Source organism: Gigantopelta aegis, chromosome 11 (genome assembly GCF_016097555.1).
Source record: "Gigantopelta aegis isolate Gae_Host chromosome 11, Gae_host_genome, whole genome shotgun sequence".
In the NCBI taxonomy this organism is placed as follows: Eukaryota; Metazoa; Mollusca; class Gastropoda; order Neomphalida; family Peltospiridae; genus Gigantopelta; species Gigantopelta aegis.
The window spans coordinates 23,271,831-23,292,398 of NC_054709.1; the positions used below are offsets into that span (position 1 = coordinate 23,271,831).

At 36.3% G+C, this 20,568-nt stretch overlaps 1 protein-coding gene across 5 annotated transcripts in view; it reads left to right on the forward strand.

Moving 5' to 3' along the window:
• The first annotated feature begins 1,124 nt into the window (after positions 1-1,124).
• Positions 1,125-20,568, forward strand: part of LOC121385161 — a 28,326-nt gene continuing 8,882 nt past the window's right edge. The window contains exon 1 of one of the 5 annotated variants that reach the window (XM_041515704.1): positions 1,125-1,422. Coding sequence is in view for 3 of the 5 variants with exons in the window: in XM_041515702.1 (XP_041371636.1) it covers positions 12,295-12,310 (16 nt within the window). In the remaining 2 variants the exon portion in view is untranslated. Of the gene's footprint in view, positions 1,423-4,655; positions 4,703-12,259; positions 12,311-12,333; positions 13,480-20,568 lie in introns of those variants that run through there. The other 4 variants (XM_041515705.1, XM_041515702.1, XM_041515703.1 and 1 more) reach the window with 4 other exon arrangements.

Here is a 20,568-nt window from a genome sequence, read left to right on the forward strand (position 1 = left end):
AATAAAAATGAAACCCTTACATCAAGCAAGTATGCAAATAGACAAACACACACACACACACACACACACACACACAGAGAGAGAGAGAGAGAGAGAGAGAGAGAGAGAGAGAGAGAGAGAGAGAGAGAGAGAGAGAGAGAGAGAGACAGACAGACAGACAGACAGGCAGGCAGGTATATCAATAAATAAATAATTTTAAAAATACAAAAATAGCTGGTTGAATATATTTAATAATTACAAAAATTGAATATGTTTAATATGTCTGTGTTTTACAGGGTATGTTATGTTTACAGTGATCACTACCTGTATTATTATTATTATTTTCAACGCCCGCACGGTTGAGGAAGTAGGTTAGTGTGACATAAGGCCTTTCTTGTGTATATCTTTGTCCTGATCGCTTTTGTAATACAAATCGTATTATATTTCACCAGCGCTATTGATGGCTTACGCACAACATGCCGAGGTCAACTCCACCCGCTATTCAGCATGTCAGTTACACTTGTTCACATTCAACAGGGCCTTGCTACTAATAAAAAAACATGTAGCGAGTTTTTTAACGTGTTTTTATAGACTGCATACGCAACTTTAGTTCCAGTCAGCCATTACTCAATATTCAAATGACGTAGGAATATGTGACGCGGTTTCTTATTGATAGGAAATAAAAAGTTTGTTTTCTTTAACGACACCACTAGAGCGCAGTGATGAATTAATCATCGGCTATTACATTGTTTCTAATGCAGCAAGGGATCTATTGTATGCACTTTCCCACAGACAGGATAGCACATACCACGGCCTTTGATATACCAGTCGTGGTGCACTGGCTGGAACGAAACTTAGCCAGAATTTTAATGGACCCACCGATCGATCCCCGTCGGTGAGCCCATTGGACTATTTCTCGTTCCAGCCAATGCACCACGACTCGTATATCAAAGGCCGTGGTATGTGCTATCCTGTCTGTGGGATGGTGCGTATAGAAGATCCCTTTTTACTAATGGAAAAATGACCATGTTTGACATCCAATAGCCGATGATTATTAAATCAATGTGTTCTAGTGGTGTTTTTTAACAAAACAAACTTTAAATACGTATGTGCTTACGGGTTTCTTCCTGTAGTGTGTGTATTAGCGATTAATATATCAACTATTTGTTATTAGCTAACTCGAAAATAATCCATGTAAAGTTATTTAACGTCAAACATAGGATTATTGTTGTATTAGAGCGGGTATCTTTGCCTACCCGGTGGCTGAGAGAGTTGGCATGCGAGAGGGAGTACTCGGGCTAGATAAACGGTATCTAACGGCCACTCATATAGTATTCTCTATATAAACCAGTCCTTGGCGTTTGAAAAAACATGGCGAGTGACAAATCGCAGACCTCAAAACGCTTCGACGAGTAAAAAAATCGCACTCATCAAAATGTTAAGGTGAGTGAAAAGCAAGCATTATTAATTTATGAAGTAATTGGTACATGTAAATGTAGAGACATATGTTGCAAAAATGAACTAATAAACCAATAATGTTTTCTTCTAATGTTATGTTGTTTGGTTCATTAGTGTAGTCTCACTTCTTTTCCCTTTCAGGAATGGAGATATTAAAAAAATGTAGGAGCAGTGCTATAGAAATATAATTATGACATACACTGATACAGACAATTTGATTTTTTAACTACATGTACAATAAATTATGTACTATTTAAATAATTTGATGCACACAATTATAGATACATTTTCAGTGTTAGGTTTGATGAACGTGCAGCTAAACATGTGTAGGAATCAACTTGTCTTGAATTTCATTTTATTATGTACAACGAATATGATAGTTGGGATGGGAAAACCTTACTGGTTCTGAGGAGGTGGTTCAGTTAGAACAACGAGTCCGACGACCCAAGCATCGTAGGGTGTGCACTAGTCCGAACGGACGTAGAAAGAAAGTGTAGTATTGACTTAATGTGCACTAGTCCGAACGGACGTAGAAAGAAAGTGTAGTATTGACTTAATGTGCACCATGCACTAAGATGTGCACTAGTCCGAACGGACGTAGAAAGAAAGTGTAGTATTGACTTAATGTGCACCATGCACTAAGGTGTGCACTAGTCCGAACGGACGTAGAAAGAAAGTGTAGTATTGACTTGATGTGCACCATGCCCTAAGGTGTGTACTACCGACTGAATTAGATCCCTCATATAATTATTTTACTCGTTAAACGTAGGCCACCAATTAGTTCAATTGATAGAATTGGTTGGGGCATTGACATTCATGTGGCATTTTAAATTCAACAATTATGCAACCAGTCTCCCTCCCGCAATATTTTGTAACACATCATACCACTACCAGCTACGAACGGCTCGGACATCTGTGTCTAGTCAGCGTTACACACACACACACACACACACACACACACACACACATGGGATCATCAGTTATATATATAACGGGTGTGTAAGAATCAAATATATATATATATATTTCTTACACACCCGTTGGTGAGAACACCATGCATTATTTTTAATAATACATGGGTTGTTGTACATGAGAAACAATTTCAAAATATACGACTGACTGCACCCCCCCCACCCCCCACCCCCCAAAGAGTATCAAACTTGCTCTCGCTCGTTAGATACATGTTGAAACAACTCGTGAGATAAATGGTATCTAACGTGTATTCCTCCCCCTCTCTCTCTCTCTCTCTCTCCTAACCCTCTCTCTCTCTCTCTCTCTCTCTCTCTCTCTCTCTCTCTCTCTCTATCTATATATATATATATATATATATATATATATATATATATATGTATGTATGTATGTATGTATACCTGATGATCTCTCATAGCGTGAAACTTAAGTAGTAACAAAAGGTGTAACGGTATATATATATAACACCACAAGATATATGTATAAATCAACCTTGGAAACACTAAAAGAAAAGACATTTAGGCTTTAATAGCCCAAAAGAAAGATACACATGTATAAAGAAAACGTTGCATATGACATACTGTGTTCCCTATGTTTGTTTTAAACAATATTTATTTCTTTTTATATTAACAGATGGGATTGTCCAACAGGCATAGCCTATATAAAGACCTTTCCATGCATTATACAGTTGAAATATTAACTGGTCAACATGGACATTTTAGAAAGTACAATGTATGCATTTAGTGTTGAAGAATGTAAAACTATTGTACATTTAACCTGTCAAAATATAAATATTTGTATGTAGATTAGAACAGAGAAACAAGAAGAATAAAGAACAAGGTGAACGGTTTTATCAGTCAAAACGTTTACTTTCAGCAATGAAATTGCGAATTGCTTTTTCTTGTAGTGTTAAGTTCCCTATATTTATTTATTTGTGATTCCTAGGTTAAATCTTTTTTGACATTTGAAACCAGCAGTATTCATTGATCTGTATATCTAACCACACTATGGTGTCTGCGCATGTTTAGTTGTTTACATTAAAAGTATTCTAATATGTATATTATTGTCACTGATTGGCTGGGTATGATGTCACCTGTTTTTCCAATAATGTTTCAAGATGGCGTCTAAGGCGGGTGAGTATTTCAATCAGTGCATACCATTTTTTTTTGTACCGTACTACTTGTACAAACATATAAAACGAGTATTATTTAGAAAACTTACTTTAATAATAGGCTCATCTTTGAACACTGGTTTTTTTGTTGTTGCGTTATCACACTATGTCAAACACATATCTGTAGATTTATAGCCTTAGTGGATATTCTTAAAACGTAAACTTCACTTTATCTCGAACAGAAACCCGCTCTTGACAGCAATGAGTATACGTATTTCTCTCTGTCACTTTTAAACGAATGCACAGTTTCAATTATTTATTATTTAATTTAAACAGTATTTGTTTTGAAAGGGAATTTGAATTTTCTTGTTGACTCTTCCAAAGTAGAATGACCCATTTATATTATTGTTTATTACTAGATATTCTCACGTTTGTGCACGATGCAAGGTTTAAATAGACAATGAGCACAATTACAATTTATAACAGCTCACACAGGAAATAACTTTTTAACATATGGTGTGTATTTCATTCAAATATTGTTTTATTGGAATGTTGTTGCAAATTGTTAATTTTTATCATATGGGTGGTGGGTCACAAGTAGTGCACGGGGCACATTAAGTCGATACTTGTCTTAACCACACTGTCTACGTCCCTCACTAGGTCACAAGTATTTTGATTGATGTTATACTTTACAACAGTTACTATAAAATGAAACAGCAGTTGCAATGCCTTTTATACTTTAAGCACCGAGTAATACTTCTAGAACAATATGCTGTCCTTTTACAACGATTTTGCTGAATCAGAATGTCTTTAAAGTTTGTTTGTATTTCGATTCGACGATTGCTCCCTTATTACATGCATGTGTCTAGCTGTTATGTAAAGTATAGCTTGGACTGCCAGTATATATCTGTATGAAACATTCTCATTCAACCGAAACAGGTAATGCTTTTTCCAGATCATCGCTGGAATTTCACTCTAACGTCCCAACCTCGATGGACTTTGCTAGGCCATATTTTATTTTTATTGTGATCGTGTGGGTTTTTTGCGGCAGTCTATTTATATCAATGTCGGCGATTGGCTAATTGAGCTGTCGTCTATCACTTATCATATGTGACGTATAATTGTGTTTAGCGATAATAAGTGGTTCAGTGTAAACGAACCCAAGGCAAAATGTCTGGCAAACAGGTATGTTTTTTTATTATCGTGCCTCAAAAAACGCTGTGTTTATAAACGTACGAGGGGGGGGGGGGGGGGGGGGGGGGGCAGAGGAAATATCAAATTCGGGCAAAAACAACAGAGAAATTCGGGAAAAATGAGCTGGCCTGAACACGTTTCACCATGTATTTTCATTATTCTACCTACAATAATAGTTGTAATCCATGTGAAAATGCGTGGCGATTGGTTTGCAGCCCTGTATAGCTGTTTGGCAGTAATGCTAATATGAATAAACGTTGTAATCCAGATTCGGGCACTTTTGTTTAATTCGTGCAAAAATTAACCTGTCCCCCTACAAAAATGGGAGCCCGTATGCCTATGCTTATTTAGAAACATTACAAAATAAATTCATGAAGTTTCTGTTGCCAGTTAAAATGTCAACGTCTGTGAATATGTTATATGGGCAACTGGGGCGTTACCTAATCTACCTTGATGTCAAATTAAAAATGATCACTTTTACTAATAACTGGAAAACATACAAAGTTATCATTCTTGACATATGAATTATTGCTGAATGATTATAATAATGGAATCTGTGATCATAAATGGTTAAAATTTATAAAATCTGTTTTTGATGAAGCTGGATATAGTAATGTATGAACTGCACAGTGTAACCAGCTACCAGATGTAAATCTATTAAAACAAAGACTTGTTTTAAGATTACATGATCAGTTCTTACAAACATGGAACAATGACGTTTAAATCAAATATTGTGTTCGAGACATATTTAACCAATCTAGAGAAAACAAACCCATTGGCTACCATTATTACACTTTCGACTTTCGAATCATTATCTTCCCATTGAAAAAGGCAGATGGAATAACATAACTTTAACAAATAGAACATGCTTTCTGTGTACAAATAACGAAATTGGTGATGAATTTCATTATATAATGTGTTGTCCTTTTTTAAAGATGGAAGAAAAAGTCTTCTGCCAAAGTGTTTCCAGTCTAGACCAAATGTTTATAAATTTAGAATGTTATTTGTAAAAAAGCTGGTGTTCTCAGAAAGCTAGCAGTTTTTTGTAAACAAATTATGCATATTCATAAGTTCCATGGCTGAAATCTATGTTTTTACTATTTTATTTTATATGTATATGTCTTCAAATGCAAGTATGAACCCATAGATATACATTTTTTTTTTTTTTTTACACGTTTGAATATCTGATGTACATAATTATTATGACTAATATGCCATCTTGTCATTTATTTATTTACTTATATTTTTACAATGTACCTTCTATGCCGTTGAATTACTACCAGAGTGTAAATGAAGTTCAGTTCAGTTCAGTTCAGTTCAGACATGGCGTACTCGTTAAGACGCCTGTAATACCGATGACAACAATTAAACTACACTGTGTCTTTAATTGCTCGTTAATTAGTGTTTGACCACGGCAGACGTCAAATTACCAAGTAACTGATTGTAATTAATGTGCATGTAAAAATAAATATATAAACTGTAATTTTATAAAGTTGAAATTGTAGCACTGTGACAATATTAGTATAATTGACTGCTTTCATATCTTTGGATATATTTTGTTCTATAAAGATCAACAATAATTACGATACTGTTGTTTATTAAGAAATATGAAAACAGCTGCTTGTGTAGTAAGCTACAGTGAAAAATATATCGCATGTTCCATGTCGTCTGTTCCCAGATCAGTAGTTCACGCTAGTACAGATGCGGTGTGTTTTGTCACTTTCAGTTCATTTCATTTTCGACTGGTACCATACTCGCCAGAGCCAGATCGAGTGTGTTTTGGACCTTATACTGCCACCATCCATAATGTGCCATCTTGTCATTTATTTATTTAATTATATTTTAACAATGTACCTTATATGCCGTTGAATTACGACCAGAGTGTAAATGGACTTCAGTTCAGTTCAGTCATGGCGTACTCGTTAAGACGCCTGTAATACCCATGACAACAATTATTAAACTACACGGTGTCTTTGATTGCTCGTTACATATTTAATTAGTGTTTGACGCTCATTGGTCTGATTGGAAGGTCGCTAACTAGAGACCACGGCAGACGTCAAATTACCAAGTAAGTAATTCTAATTAATGTGCATGTAAAATAAATATATAAACTGTAATTTTATGAAGTTGAAATTTTAGCACTGTGACAGTATTAGTATTTCATATCTTTGGATATATTTTGTTCTATAAACATCAACAATAATTACGATACTGTTGTTTATTAAGAAAAATGAAAACAAAATAAGGCTCGAACATTGCGCAGCTGCTAGTGTAGTAACCTACAGTGTAAAATATAGCGCATGTTCCATGTCGTCTGTTGCCAGATCTGTAGTTCACGCTAGCACAGATGCGGTGTGTTTTGTTACATTCGATTCATTTCATTTTCGACTGGTACCATACTCGCCAGACCCAGATCGAGTGTGTTTTGGACCTTATACTGCCACCATCCATCAATTCAAATTAATAGAAATGTGTGTGTGTGGGGGGGGGGGGGTGGGGGGTGTATTAAGGTTGTATATTAGATTTTTTGTTTTGTTGTTTAAATAAATATTTCTATTTTATGCAGTCTGACTGTCTGTATATACGGGGGCGGGGAGTGTGTGTGTGTGTGGGGGGGGGGGGGGGTGTATTTTCAGGCCATCTCACCTGTCCTGCATTTTTTATACAGCCATACGTCCACCATGACACAACAACACGTTGTTTCAGTGTGTTGTTACTGCATACCAGGACAAAGTATTCAGTGGGGGGTATTCTGCGGACCTGGGATATGTGTTCCCAGAGGCAGGATTATTTATCAGTCAAATAATTTTGAAAAGTGAGAACATGGTTTTTGTCCCACTGGGGCAGACTACAGAAAATTAAATTTATATACTGACATTGAGACATTATTATGGGGAAAGCCCCCACCAAGAAAAACAAGTTTTGGGTAGACCCCCTAAATGAAAAAATGTATATGTAATTGGTCACAAATTCCATCACCAAAAAGAAAGTACACAGCTCCAAAAATGCCACTAAATCACCTACCTGTACTAGACTGTCCAGGGAAGACTTTGATGCAGTGGCTAAGCCATCGACGAGTCGAGATGCATCTCCATATGTGGTCACCGATTCACAGGGGACGACTAGCAATATGCAGTTACTTCGGCCTCGCCCAGCTGTTCCCGATGCCTTGGACGATTTTCTGAAACAAAACAATCAAGACTTAGATGGCTATAAATTTCTTCATTGTGGAAAAGTGCTCAATCTGTACAATGAATCTTATCGAGTACATAGAAATAACTTCCCAACATGTGATGGCGATCTGAAGTATGACGAACAGTCATCAAAAGGCTATTGAGAAAGTTTCAGTCAGCAAAAGCATGTTTCCGGGAAGAAATAAGTCAGACCGAGAGACAATACAGCGACGTTTAACCATCGACATCAAGCAACGTTGTCACCTCGAACTTGACATCACCCACCATCAACTTGCAGGAGATATCACTAAAATAACAAGACACATGACTTACACCATGGATTCCATTGTGGCGTGTGTGAGTGGCAACTGTTCAACACTGTGTCAAAGGCATGGAAACCAGCTTATTTACCTGCAGACTCAGTTCTAAAAATGAAAGAAGACGATAAAGACTTATTAAGAAAATGCCTGGAACTTCGACTCGGCAAAACTGCAGTTCTGAAAACAAAATTGAATACAAACACTCAAAAAGTATAAAGTGTCAACCGGGCTTATACTCTTTGAAGCAAGAATACATATTGCAACCCACATGCTCAACAAAGGAATTCTAAAGTCTACTGTTACAAGATGTCAACTGTGGGAGCCCCACTGACTTGAAGAATACACGCCCTCGCAGAACTAAAAGGTCAGGAACATGAAGACTGGTATAACGCTACTAGGAAAAAAAACTACTCTGTACAGATCCCGAAGAAATTACCTTCGCAAGGTTCCATACCAACAATATGACAACAAACAGAACAGTACTACAAAAACAACCTACAAGAAGAATGTACTCGATTCCGAAGTTGTACCACCATGTCTAACAGATCATACATACCTGTCCCCAAGAATAAAAAAAACAGTCTCTATAACCTGGATGGCCGATGCAGTGTTTCGGGACAATGTTTACACAGTGCTGACGGTTGTTGTTGTTAACATAATGTGGTTCAAGACTCAAGTGCTCAATTTTAACACAGAGGGAGTAGTGACATAAATGTAATACATCCATGCTACGAGCTATGTCAAAGTGATTGTGGTGAAGCAGATACTGGAGTCGTGTACTTTAAAAGTTTGGTGTTTTGGACGACTAGGTATTTGTGCATGAATAACTCCATATTCGTTATAATTCTTTCTTTTGTCCCATTTTTAGCAACCAATCCAAATTACACATTCCACATTTGGCATTTTATTCAGTCTTGGCCAGTATACGATTTTTCATAGTCAATACACAGTTTGAGTTCACTTCAACCTTAACATTTGTTGTTGTTGTTGTTGTTGTAATATTACATCAATGATTATGTAATAAATTATAAAAATTAAAGCAGACAAATGTGTGGCTCCGGATAGCACAAACCATGGCCTTTGTTGAACCAGTTATGGATCACTGGTCGGTGCAAGTGGTTTACACCTACCCATTGAGCCTTGCGGAGCACTCACTCAGGGTTTGGAGTCGATATCTGGATTAAAAATCCCATGCCTCGACTTGGATCCGAACCCAGTACCTACCAGTTTGTAGACCGATGGCCTGCCACGACGCCACCGAGACCGGTTCTAGTGGTATGTGTCAAGACTGTCTTTGGGTAGCAGTAAAGTAAATCACAACACACTGCCCACCATATTAATATAAATTTAAAAAAATAGAAAAAGATCATTTGCCCAGGTGAATCACACATGTAGTAATGATAGCCAGTCCTTGTTTTGTGCAGATCCAATTTCTTACCTATTTTCAAACTCATACATTATTTTATTCAAAAATGGGGTGCGTTTTAAATGCACAATCTTCGTGGGCAACACGATGCTGATTGGTCAATTTACTTCTCTGCAACCTATACCACCGAACGTCACAAAGAAGAAACAAAATGGCTGCCCCCAGTTAGCAGAAATAATCATGTTTGTTTTTTTGTTAACTAAAATTACGCGTTTTTCATTTGTTAAAGTGTCAGTATGTGTTGGTGGTCCGGGTATGCATCTTTCCAACACATAAGGCTCTTGTTTGAGTTGACTGTCCCTATAAGAATTGGGTTTCTGTAGTCAGTTGGGGTCCCTGTATACCTCAACCACCTCAAACCTTGTGGAACTCTCGCAACAATTAAATCTCACTTGGCTCCCACACTAACTGTGGTACTAGATGAAATAAAATTACATACATGTTTTGCCCAGATGAAACATTTTTTTAAACCAACACACTCACATTTATCACTAATCACAAGACTTGTAGTGTTAACTTCTCCAGCCGGAAGCTATTTGATTGGGTACTACTTATAAACGTCTAGACCCCCAACCCTGCTAAAATTCCTGTATACGCGCCTGGCTATTCTATTAATTTATTAAACCAAGAAATATTAATATGGTCATTAAAAAGTCACCAATGTTGATTGGAAACTCGTTTTTAAAATTAACCGAGTAAGGGGCCGTTTAACAATTATGTAACGCGTGTTAATACGGTTATTATTATTATTGTTATTTTAACACACCCCCCCCCCCCCCCGTAAAACTACCCCCTCTAAAATTACGTAATGCTTGCCAACCCTTCCCCCACAGCTGTCCCTGTCACTGATATAATTTAACCAATATTACGTAATGCTTGTCAACCCCTTCCCCCACAGCTGTCCCTGTTACTGACATAATTTGACCAATATTACGTAATGCTTGTCAACCCTTCCTCCACAGCTGTCACTGTCACTGATATAATTTCACCAGTATTACGTAATGCTTGTCAACCCTTCCTCCACAGCTGTCCCTGTCACTGACATAATTTGACCAATATTACGTAATGCTTGTCAACCCTTCCTCCACAGCTGTCCCTGTCACTGATATAATTTCACCAATATTACGTAATGCTTGTCAACCCTTCCTCCACAGCTGTCCCTGTCACTGACATAATTTGACCAATATTACGTAATGCTTGTCAACCCCTTCCCCCACAGCTGTCCCTGTTACTGACATAATTTGACCAATATTACGTAATGCTTGTCAACCCTTCCTCCACAGCTGTCACTGTCACTGATATAATTTCACCAGTATTACGTAATGCTTGTCAACCCTTCCTCCACAGCTGTCCCTGTCACTGACATAATTTGACCAATATTACGTAATGCTTGTCAACCCTTCCTCCACAGCTGTCCCTGTCACTGATATAATTTCACCAATATTACGTAATGCTTGTCAACCCTTCCTCCACAGCTGTCCCTGTCACTGACATAATTTGACCAATATTACGTAATGCTTGTCAACCCCTTCCCCCACAGCTGTCCCTGTCACTGACATAATTTGACCAATATTACTGGATTTGCTAGTTATATGTTTTTCGATTTGGCTTGGTAATAAAACTCTTTATTTTAATTTTTATGAACATAAAACGTAACGTTCTTTTAAAAACTTCTCCATCCCTTAAAAGAGCATACCCTTCCCCATTATAGCTTTACGTAATTAAAATACGAAGTTTATTTTAATCTGTTTAGGAATTGTTTAAAGCATTTTCTGTGATGTAGGCCCGTAGGAACGACATCAGGAGTGGAGGGTTGTGGGTGCAATATCTGAGGGGTCACGGTTTTTAATGAGGGGGACAAGCCATAGTTTTATCTTTATTTATAACAAGTAGGCCTAGTTTTGGGGTTTTTTTTAACCCGTACATTTTTGTTCCCCCCCCCCCCCCCCACCGGTTTCTACGGCCATGGAATGTGACCAAAGTCCGGACTATATACTGATTTATGCAAACTTGATATATAAATAAGGTGTTATTTGTATTCCAAAATATATAACGACAAGATATATATCAACCTTGGAAACACTAAAAGAAAAGACATTTAGGCTTTAATAGCCCAAAAGAAAGATACACATGTATAAAGAAAACGTTGCATATGATATACTGTGTTCCCTATGTTTGTTTTAAACAATATTTATTTCTTTTTATATTAACAGATGGGATTGGCCAACAGGCATAGCCTATATAAAGACCTTTCCATACATTATACAGTTGAAATATTAACTGGTCAACATGGACATTTTAGAAAGTGCAATGTATGCATTTAGTGTTGAAGAATGTAAAACTATTGTACATTTAACCTGTCAAAATATAAATATTTGTATGTAGATTAGAAACAAGAAGAATAAAGTCAAAACGTTTACTTTCAGCAATGAAGTTGTGAATTGCTTTTCCTTATAGTGGTTTTCCCTATGTTTATTTCTGTATGATTCCTAGGTTAGGCCTTGTTGACATTTGAAACTAGCAGTATTCATCGATCTGTATATCTAACCACACTATGATGTCTGCGCATGCTTATGTGTTTACATTGATAGTATTCTAATATGTATATTATTGTCACCGATTGGCTGGGTATGATGTCACCTGTTTTTCCAATAATGTTTCAAGATGGCGTCTGAGACGGGTGAGTATTTCATTCAGTGGATACCATTTTTTCTTTGTACGTACTACTTGTACAAACATATAAAACGGTTATTATTTAGAAAACTTACTTTAATAACAGGCTCATCTTTGAACACTGGTTTTTTGTTGTTGTTGCGTTATCATACTATGTCAAACACATATCTGTAGATTTATAGCCTTAGTGGATGTTCTTAAAACGTAAACTTCACTTTATCTCGAACAGAAACCCGCACTTGACAGCATTGAGTATACGTATTTCTCCCTGTCACCTTTAAACGAATGCACACAGTTTCAATTAGTTATTATTTAATTTAAACAGTATTTGTTTTGAAAGGGAATTTGAATTTTCTTGTTGACTCTTCCAAAGTAGATTGACCCAGTTATATTATTGTTTATTACTAGATGTTCTCACGTTTGTGCATTATGCAAGGTTTAAATAGACAATGAGCACAATTACAATTTATAACAGCTCACACAGGAAATAACTTTTTAACATATGGTGTGTATTTCATTCAAATATTGTTTTATTGGAATGTTGTTGCAAATTGTTAATTTTTATCATATGGGTGGTGGGTCACAAGTAGTGCACGGGGCACATTAAGTCGATACTTGTCTTAACCACACTGTCTACGTCCCTCACTAGGTCACAAGTATTTTGAGTGATGTTATACTTTACGACAGATACTATAAAATGAAACAGCAGTTGCAATGCCTTTTATACTTTAAGCACCGAGTAATACGTTCTATAGCAATATACTGTCCTTTTACAACGATTTTGCTGAATCAGAATGTCTTTAAAGTTTGTTTGTATTTCGATTCGACGATTATATTACATGCAACAGATGTGTCTAGCTGTTATGTAAAGTATAGCTTGGACTGCCAGTATATATCTGTATGAAATATTATCATTCAACCGAAACAGGTAATGCTTTTTCCAGATCATCACTGGAATTTTACTCTAACGTCTCAACCTCGATGGACTTTGCTAGGCCATATTTTATTTTTATTGTGATCGTGTGGATTTTTTTGCGGCAGTCTATTTATATCAATGTCGGCGATTGGCTAATTGAGCTGTCGTCTATCACTTATCATATGTGACGTATAATTGTGTTTAGCGATAATAAGTGGTTCAGTGTAAACGAACCCAAGGCTAAATGGCTACGCAAACAGGTATGTTTCTTAGTATCGTGCCTCAAAAAACGCTGTGTTTATAAGAGTACGAAGGGGTGGGGAGGTGGGTGGTAGGGGGGGGGGGGGGTGGCAGTGTGGGGTGGGGGGTGGCGAAGGGGGGGGGGGGTTGCAGGGGGGAGGGTTAGAGGAAATATCAAATTCGGGCAAAAACAACAGAGAAATTTGGGGGAAATGAGCTGGCCTGAACACGTTTCACCATGTATTTTCATTATTCTACCTACAATATTAGTTGTAATCCATGTGAAAATGCGTGGCGATTGCTTTGCAGCCCTATATAGCTGTTTGGCGGTAATGATAATATGAATAAACGTTGTATCCAGATTCGGGCACTTTTCGGGCACAATTATTTATTATTTAATTTAAACAGTATTAGTTTTGAAAGGGAATTTGAATTTTCTTGTTGACTCTTCCAAGGTGGATTGACCCAGTTATATTATTGTTTACTACTAGATGTTCTCACGTTTGTGCCCGATGCAAGGTTTATAGAAAATAACAGGGCCGTACCCTGATCAAAATCCGGGAGGGGAGGGGGCACTACTTTTTATAAACAAATGAAACACTATGCAAATTAAACACTGAGATGTGTATGCTATTTTCTGGAGGGTACAGCCCTGAATAATATTAATGCATGAGCACAATTTATAATAGCTCACACAGACAATAACTTTTTAACACATGGTGTGTATTTCATTCAAATAGTTTTTATTGGAATGTTGTTGCAAATTGTTAAATGTTATCACCAGTATTTTGAGTGATGTTATACTTTACGACAGTTACTATAAAATGAAACAGCAGTTGCAATGCCTTTTGTACTTTAAGCACCGAGTAATACGCAATATACTGTCCTTTTACAACGATTTTGCTGAATCAGAATGTCTTTAAAGTGTGTTTGTATTTCGATTCGACGATTGCTGGGGTGCGGGGCAGAGGAAATATCAAATCAAATCCGGGCAACAACAACAGAGAAATTCAGGAAAAATGAGCTGGCCTGAACACTGGGAGCCCGTATGCCTTTGCTTATTTAGAAACGTTACAAAATAAATTTATGAAGTTTCTGTTGGCAGTTAAAAAGTCAACGTATGTGAATATGTTATATGGAGAACTGGGGCGTTACCTAATGTACCTTGATGTCAAATTAAAAATGATCACTTTTACTAATAACTGGAAAACATACAAAGTTATCATTCTTGATATATGAATTATTGCTGAATGATTACAATAATGGAATCTGTAATTATAAATGGTTAAAGTTTATAAAATCTGTTTTTGATGAAGCTGGATATAGTAATGTATGGACTGCACAGTGTAACCAGAGAACCAGATGTAAATCTATTAAAACAAAGACTTGTTTTAAGATTACATGATCAGTTCTTACAAACATGGAACAATGACGTTTAAATCAAATATTGTGTTCGAGACATATTTAACCAATCTAGAGAAAACAAACCCATTGGCTACCATTATTACACTTTCGACTTTCGAATCATTATCTTCCCATTGAAAAAGGCAGATGGAATAACATAACTTTAACAAATAGAACATGCTTTCTGTGTACAAATAACGAAATTGGTGATGAATTTCATTATATAATGTGTTGTCCTTTTTTAAAGATGGAAGAAAAAGTCTTCTGCCAAAGTGTTTTCAGTCTAGACAAAATGTTTATCAATTTAGAATGCTATTTGTACAAAAAAGCTGGTGTTCTCAGAAAGCTAGCAGTTTTTTTGTAAACAAATTATGCATACTCATAAGTCTCATGGCTGAAATCTATGTTTTTACTATTTTATATGTATATATGTAATGTATGTCTTCAAATGCAAGTATGAACCCATAGATATACACTTGTTTTTTGTTTACACGTTTGAATATCTGATGTACATCATTATTATGACTAATATGCCATCTTGTCATTTATTTATTTACTTATATTTTAACAATGTAACTTATATGCCGTTGAATTACTACCAGAGTGTAAATGAAGTTCAGTTCAGTTCAGTTCAGTTCAGACATGGCGTACTCGTTAAGACGCCTGTAATACCGATGACAACAATTAAACTACACTGTGTCTTTAATTGCTCGTTAATTAGTGTTTGACCACGGCAGACGTCAAATTACCAAGTAACTGATTGTAATTAATGTGCATGTAAAAATAAATATATAAACTGTAATTTTATAAAGTTGAAATTGTAGCACTGTGACAGTATTAGTATAACTGACTGCTTTCATATCTTTGGATATATTTTGTTCTATAAAGATCAACAATAATTACGATATTGTTGTTTATTAAGAAAAATGAAAACAAAATAAGGCTCGAACATTGCGCAGCTGCTAGTGTAGTAAGCTACAGTGAAAAATATATCGCATGTTCTATGTCGTCTGTTGCCAGATCTGTAGTTCACGCTAGCACAGATGCGGTGTGTTTTGTTACTTTCAATTCAATTCATTTCATTTTCGACTGGTACCATACTCGCCAGACCCAGATCGAGTGTGTTTTGGACCTTATACTGCCACCATCCATCAATTCAAATTAATAGTTCATTTTAGTTCCAAAGCTTCATTTAAGTCGATTTGCAGAATATTAAATATAAACTGGTAATAAAAACCAAGAAAAAGTTGTTGTTGATTTGGGTAGTTTTTTCTTTTCAAAAAGAAATGAAATTAAATAGATAGTATGATCAATATATGTAGTCTCTAAAACTAGCCATATTATTTCTGTTCTTGCATGCTAAACACTTCCATCTGGACATTTTAAATTAAAATGCAAAAAGGACCATTACACAATGTACAATTCACCATTTGTTTACCGTTTAATTTTTAATTTTAATTTTTAATACTGAATGAGGGAAAAGACAAAGCTTGGTGTTTTAAACTTGATTTATTAATGTTTCTCGCATACACACAACTATATAGTGTGCTACACTTTAAAGTATGTTCTCTTTTGTATAAATACTGGAACAAAAGTGAAATAAAATGTTACTTTTATTTATTGTTTTATCTATAAACGTTAACAATATATTTGATTCGTTATGTTGCAAGGGGAAACAGGAGCACGAACTGTTTTTAAGAATTCTGTGATTAAAAAACACCAACAAAACCCCCCAACAATAACACATTTTTATTTTGTTTATTTGTTACATATTAAAAACAAAATTGTTATTAATTTATTTTTTGAGGGGAGGGGGGTGGGCGCGTTTTTGAGAATCCCAAACGATAATCGATTTTGTTTTGTCGTTAATTGTATAAATGCACATTCAGTTTATTGAGTATGAATTGTGGATATGACAGCATAAATATTATATGTATTCAATAAATGTTGAGGGGCGGGACGTAGCCCAGTGGTAAAGTGTCTGCTCAATCCCCGTCGGTGGGCCCATTGGGCTAATTCTCATTCCAGCCAGTGCACCACGACCGGTATATCAAAGGGTTTCCTCTATCAATATCAATTCATTTCTTCCTTCCGTAATTGTTGGGAGGGGGGACGTAGCCCAGTGGTAAAGCGCTAGCCTGATGCACGGTCGGTCTGAGATCGATCCCCATATAAAAGATCCCTTGCTACTAATGGATAAATGTAGCGGGTTTCCTCTCTATGACTATATGTCAAAATTACCAAATATTTAACATCCAATAGCCGATTATTAATGAATGTGCTCTAGTGGTGTCGTTAAACGAAACAAACTTAAACTTTCAATAATTAATTGTTTGGGCGATACTGAGCTATTATTTGTTAACGCTCATGGTTCGTACTTATAACGAGGTTGTCATCGTTGTAGAACTGACTCCTCATCCATGTGAGGCGGAACGTAGCCCAGTGGTAAAGCGTTTGCTCGACGCGCGGTCGGTCTGGGATCGATCCCCGTCGGTGGGCCCATTGGGGTATTTCTCGTTCCAGCCAGTGCACCACGACTGGTATATCAAAGGCCGTGGTATGTACTACCCTGTCTGTGGGATGGTGCACATGAAAGAACCCTTGCTGCTAATCGAAAAGAGTAGCCCATGAAGTGGTGACAGCGGGTTTCCTATCTCAATATAGACAAACAGACAGACAGGTATATAAATAAATAAATAATTTTAAAAATACAAAAATAGCTGGTTGAATATATTTAATAATTATAAAAATTGAATATGTTTAATATGTCTGTGTTTTACAGGGTATGTTATGTTTACAGTGATCACTACCTGTATTATTATTATTTTATTTATTAGGTTAATGTGACATAAGGCCTTTCTTGTGTCTATCTTTGTCCTGATCGCTTTTGTAATACAAATCGTATTATATTTTACCAGCGCTATTGATGTCCTACGCACAACATGCCGAGGTCAACTCCACCCGCTATTCAGCATGTCGGTTACACTTGTTCACATTCAACAGGGCCTTGCTACTAATAAAAAAACATGTAGCGAGTTTTCTCTCCAATGTATTTTTGTAAACGGCATCCGCAACGTTAATTCCAGTCAGCCATTACTCAATATTCAAATGACGTAGGAATATGTGACGCGGTTTCTTATTGAATGGAAATAAAAAGTTTGTTTTCTTTAACGACACCACTAGAGCACAGTGATTAATTAATCATCGGCTATTGAATGTCAAACATTTGGTAATTCTGACATATAGTTTTTTTAGGGAGGAAACCCGCTACATTTTAATGCAGCAAGGGCTCTTTTGTATGCCCAATGGGCTCACCGACGGGGATCGATCGGTGGGTCCATTAAAATTCTGGCTAAGTCTCGTTCCAGCCAGTGCACCACGACTCGTATATTAAAGGCCGTGGTATGTACTATCCTGTCTGTGGGATGGTGCATATAGAAGATCCCTTTTTATTAATGGAAACATGTAGCGGGTTTCCTCTCTATAACTGTCAAATGACCATGTTTGACATCCAATAGCCGATGATTAATAAATCAATGTGCTCTAGTGGTGTTGTTAAACAAAACAAACTTTAAATACGTAGGTGCTGACGGGTTTCTTCCTGTAGGATGTTTGGTGTGTATTAGTGATTAATGTATCAACTATTTGTTATTAGCTAACTCGAAAATGATCAATGTAAAGTTTTTTAACGTCAAACATAGGGTTATTGTTGTATTAGAGCGGGTATCTTTGCCTGCCCGGTGGCTGAGAGAGTTGGCATGCGAGAGGGAGTACTCGGGCTAGATAAACGGTATCTAACGGCCACTCAAGTATTCTCTATATAAACCAGTCCTTGGCGAGTGACAAATCGCAGACCTCAAAACGCTTCGGCGAGTAAAAAATCGCACTCATCAAAATGTTAAGGCGAGTGAAAAGCAAGCATTATTAATTTATGAAGTAATTGGTACATGTAAATGTAGAGACATGTTGAAAAAAATGAACTAATAAACCAATAATGTTTTCTTCTAATGTTATGTTGTTTGGTTCATTAGTGTAATCTCACTTCTTTTCCCTTTCAGGAATGGAGATATTAAAAAACATGTAGGAGCAGTGCTATAGAAATATAGTTATGACATACACTGATACAGACAATTTGATTTTTTAATTACAATAAATTATGTACCATTTAAATAATTTGATGCACACAATTATAGATACATTTTCAATGTTAGATGGTTTGATGAACGTGCAGTTAAACATGTAGGAATCAACTTGTCTTGAATTTCATTTTATTATGTACAACGAACATGATTAGGATAGTTGGGATGGGAAAACCTCACTGGTTCTGAGGAGGTGGTTCAGTTAGAACAGCGACCCAAGCATGGTAGGTGTGCACTAGTCCGAACGGACGTAGAGAGAAAGTGTAGTATTGACTTAATGTGCTAATATGTATACTACCGACTAAATTAGATCCCTCATATAATTATTATTATTATTTTTTAAAATAACTCGTTAAACGTAGGCTTACAAATAGTTCAATTGAGTGTTGGTTGGGGCATTGACATTCACGTGGCATTTTAAATTCAACAATTATGCAACCAGTCTCCCTCCCGCAACATTTTGTAACACATCATACCACTACCAGCTACGAAAGGCTCGGACATCTGTGTCCTAGTCAGCGTTACGCCATTGATCTAGAATGGTCCAAATGTTGTTGATAACAAATATACAAACTCCGACAAAATATGTCATTACAAAGGATTTTATTCCAAAAGTGGGATGCCATAATAAAGATAATCTAAAAAAACCACAACATAATTTTAGATACATAAATGACAAGTGCGTAACACGTTGTCAAGTAGACCAGCGTGTGCGTGCAGCCAGAGTCCAAGAGTAAAAATAATCTGACCCCGATAGCTCTGATTGGTCAAAATGCCACAGAGTACTGCGCATCAAATAATGTTCCAATCACATGGTCTGTGACTTTCTAAAATACGTATTAAAGCAAACAAACAAACAACAATTAAATAGTCGGCTATGATTATTGTTACTATAGTTTGTACATATATAAATATATAAATAACAGATGTATATTCATTAACCTCTGGCTGAAATACAAATATTTAAATGAAGTTTTATTTGAAAACTAATAGACGTAAAAAAAAGACAAACCTATACTGATGGAAACAAATAAAGGATCACACAGATAAGAAATAATGACTGCATCAAAAATTAATTCATATTGTCAGAAGTTGACTGGGAACATATAGGCAGCACATTCAACACTAAAGACATTCAATCCCACATTACAACTTGGTATGAAATACAGACATTACTACGCTAGTAGTGAATTAAATTTGGTCTACAATTTGATGTGTTCCCAGTGGCGTAACCGGGGAAATTTTTACCTTTTCGCTTATTAATAACATTAAAAAGGTTTCTGTGTCATATCCCACTACACAGGTGCCCCCCACCCCCCCCCCCCCCCCCAATACAAAATCCTGCCTACGCCACTGTGTGTTCCCTTATTTCTTTCCATCAGTATATTATCATTTCTTTTGCTTTTGTTTTATTATTCTGTCTACTTTTGAATTGTCTTTGTCTAAATTTCATTTCTTTTTTAAAGAATCAAGAAAGTTATACGCTTGCCATTTTCGGGACCTCACGTAAGCTTTGTAGGCTAACAGTTATGAACTAATCGAGACAGTTATACCGACTTAGCTGAT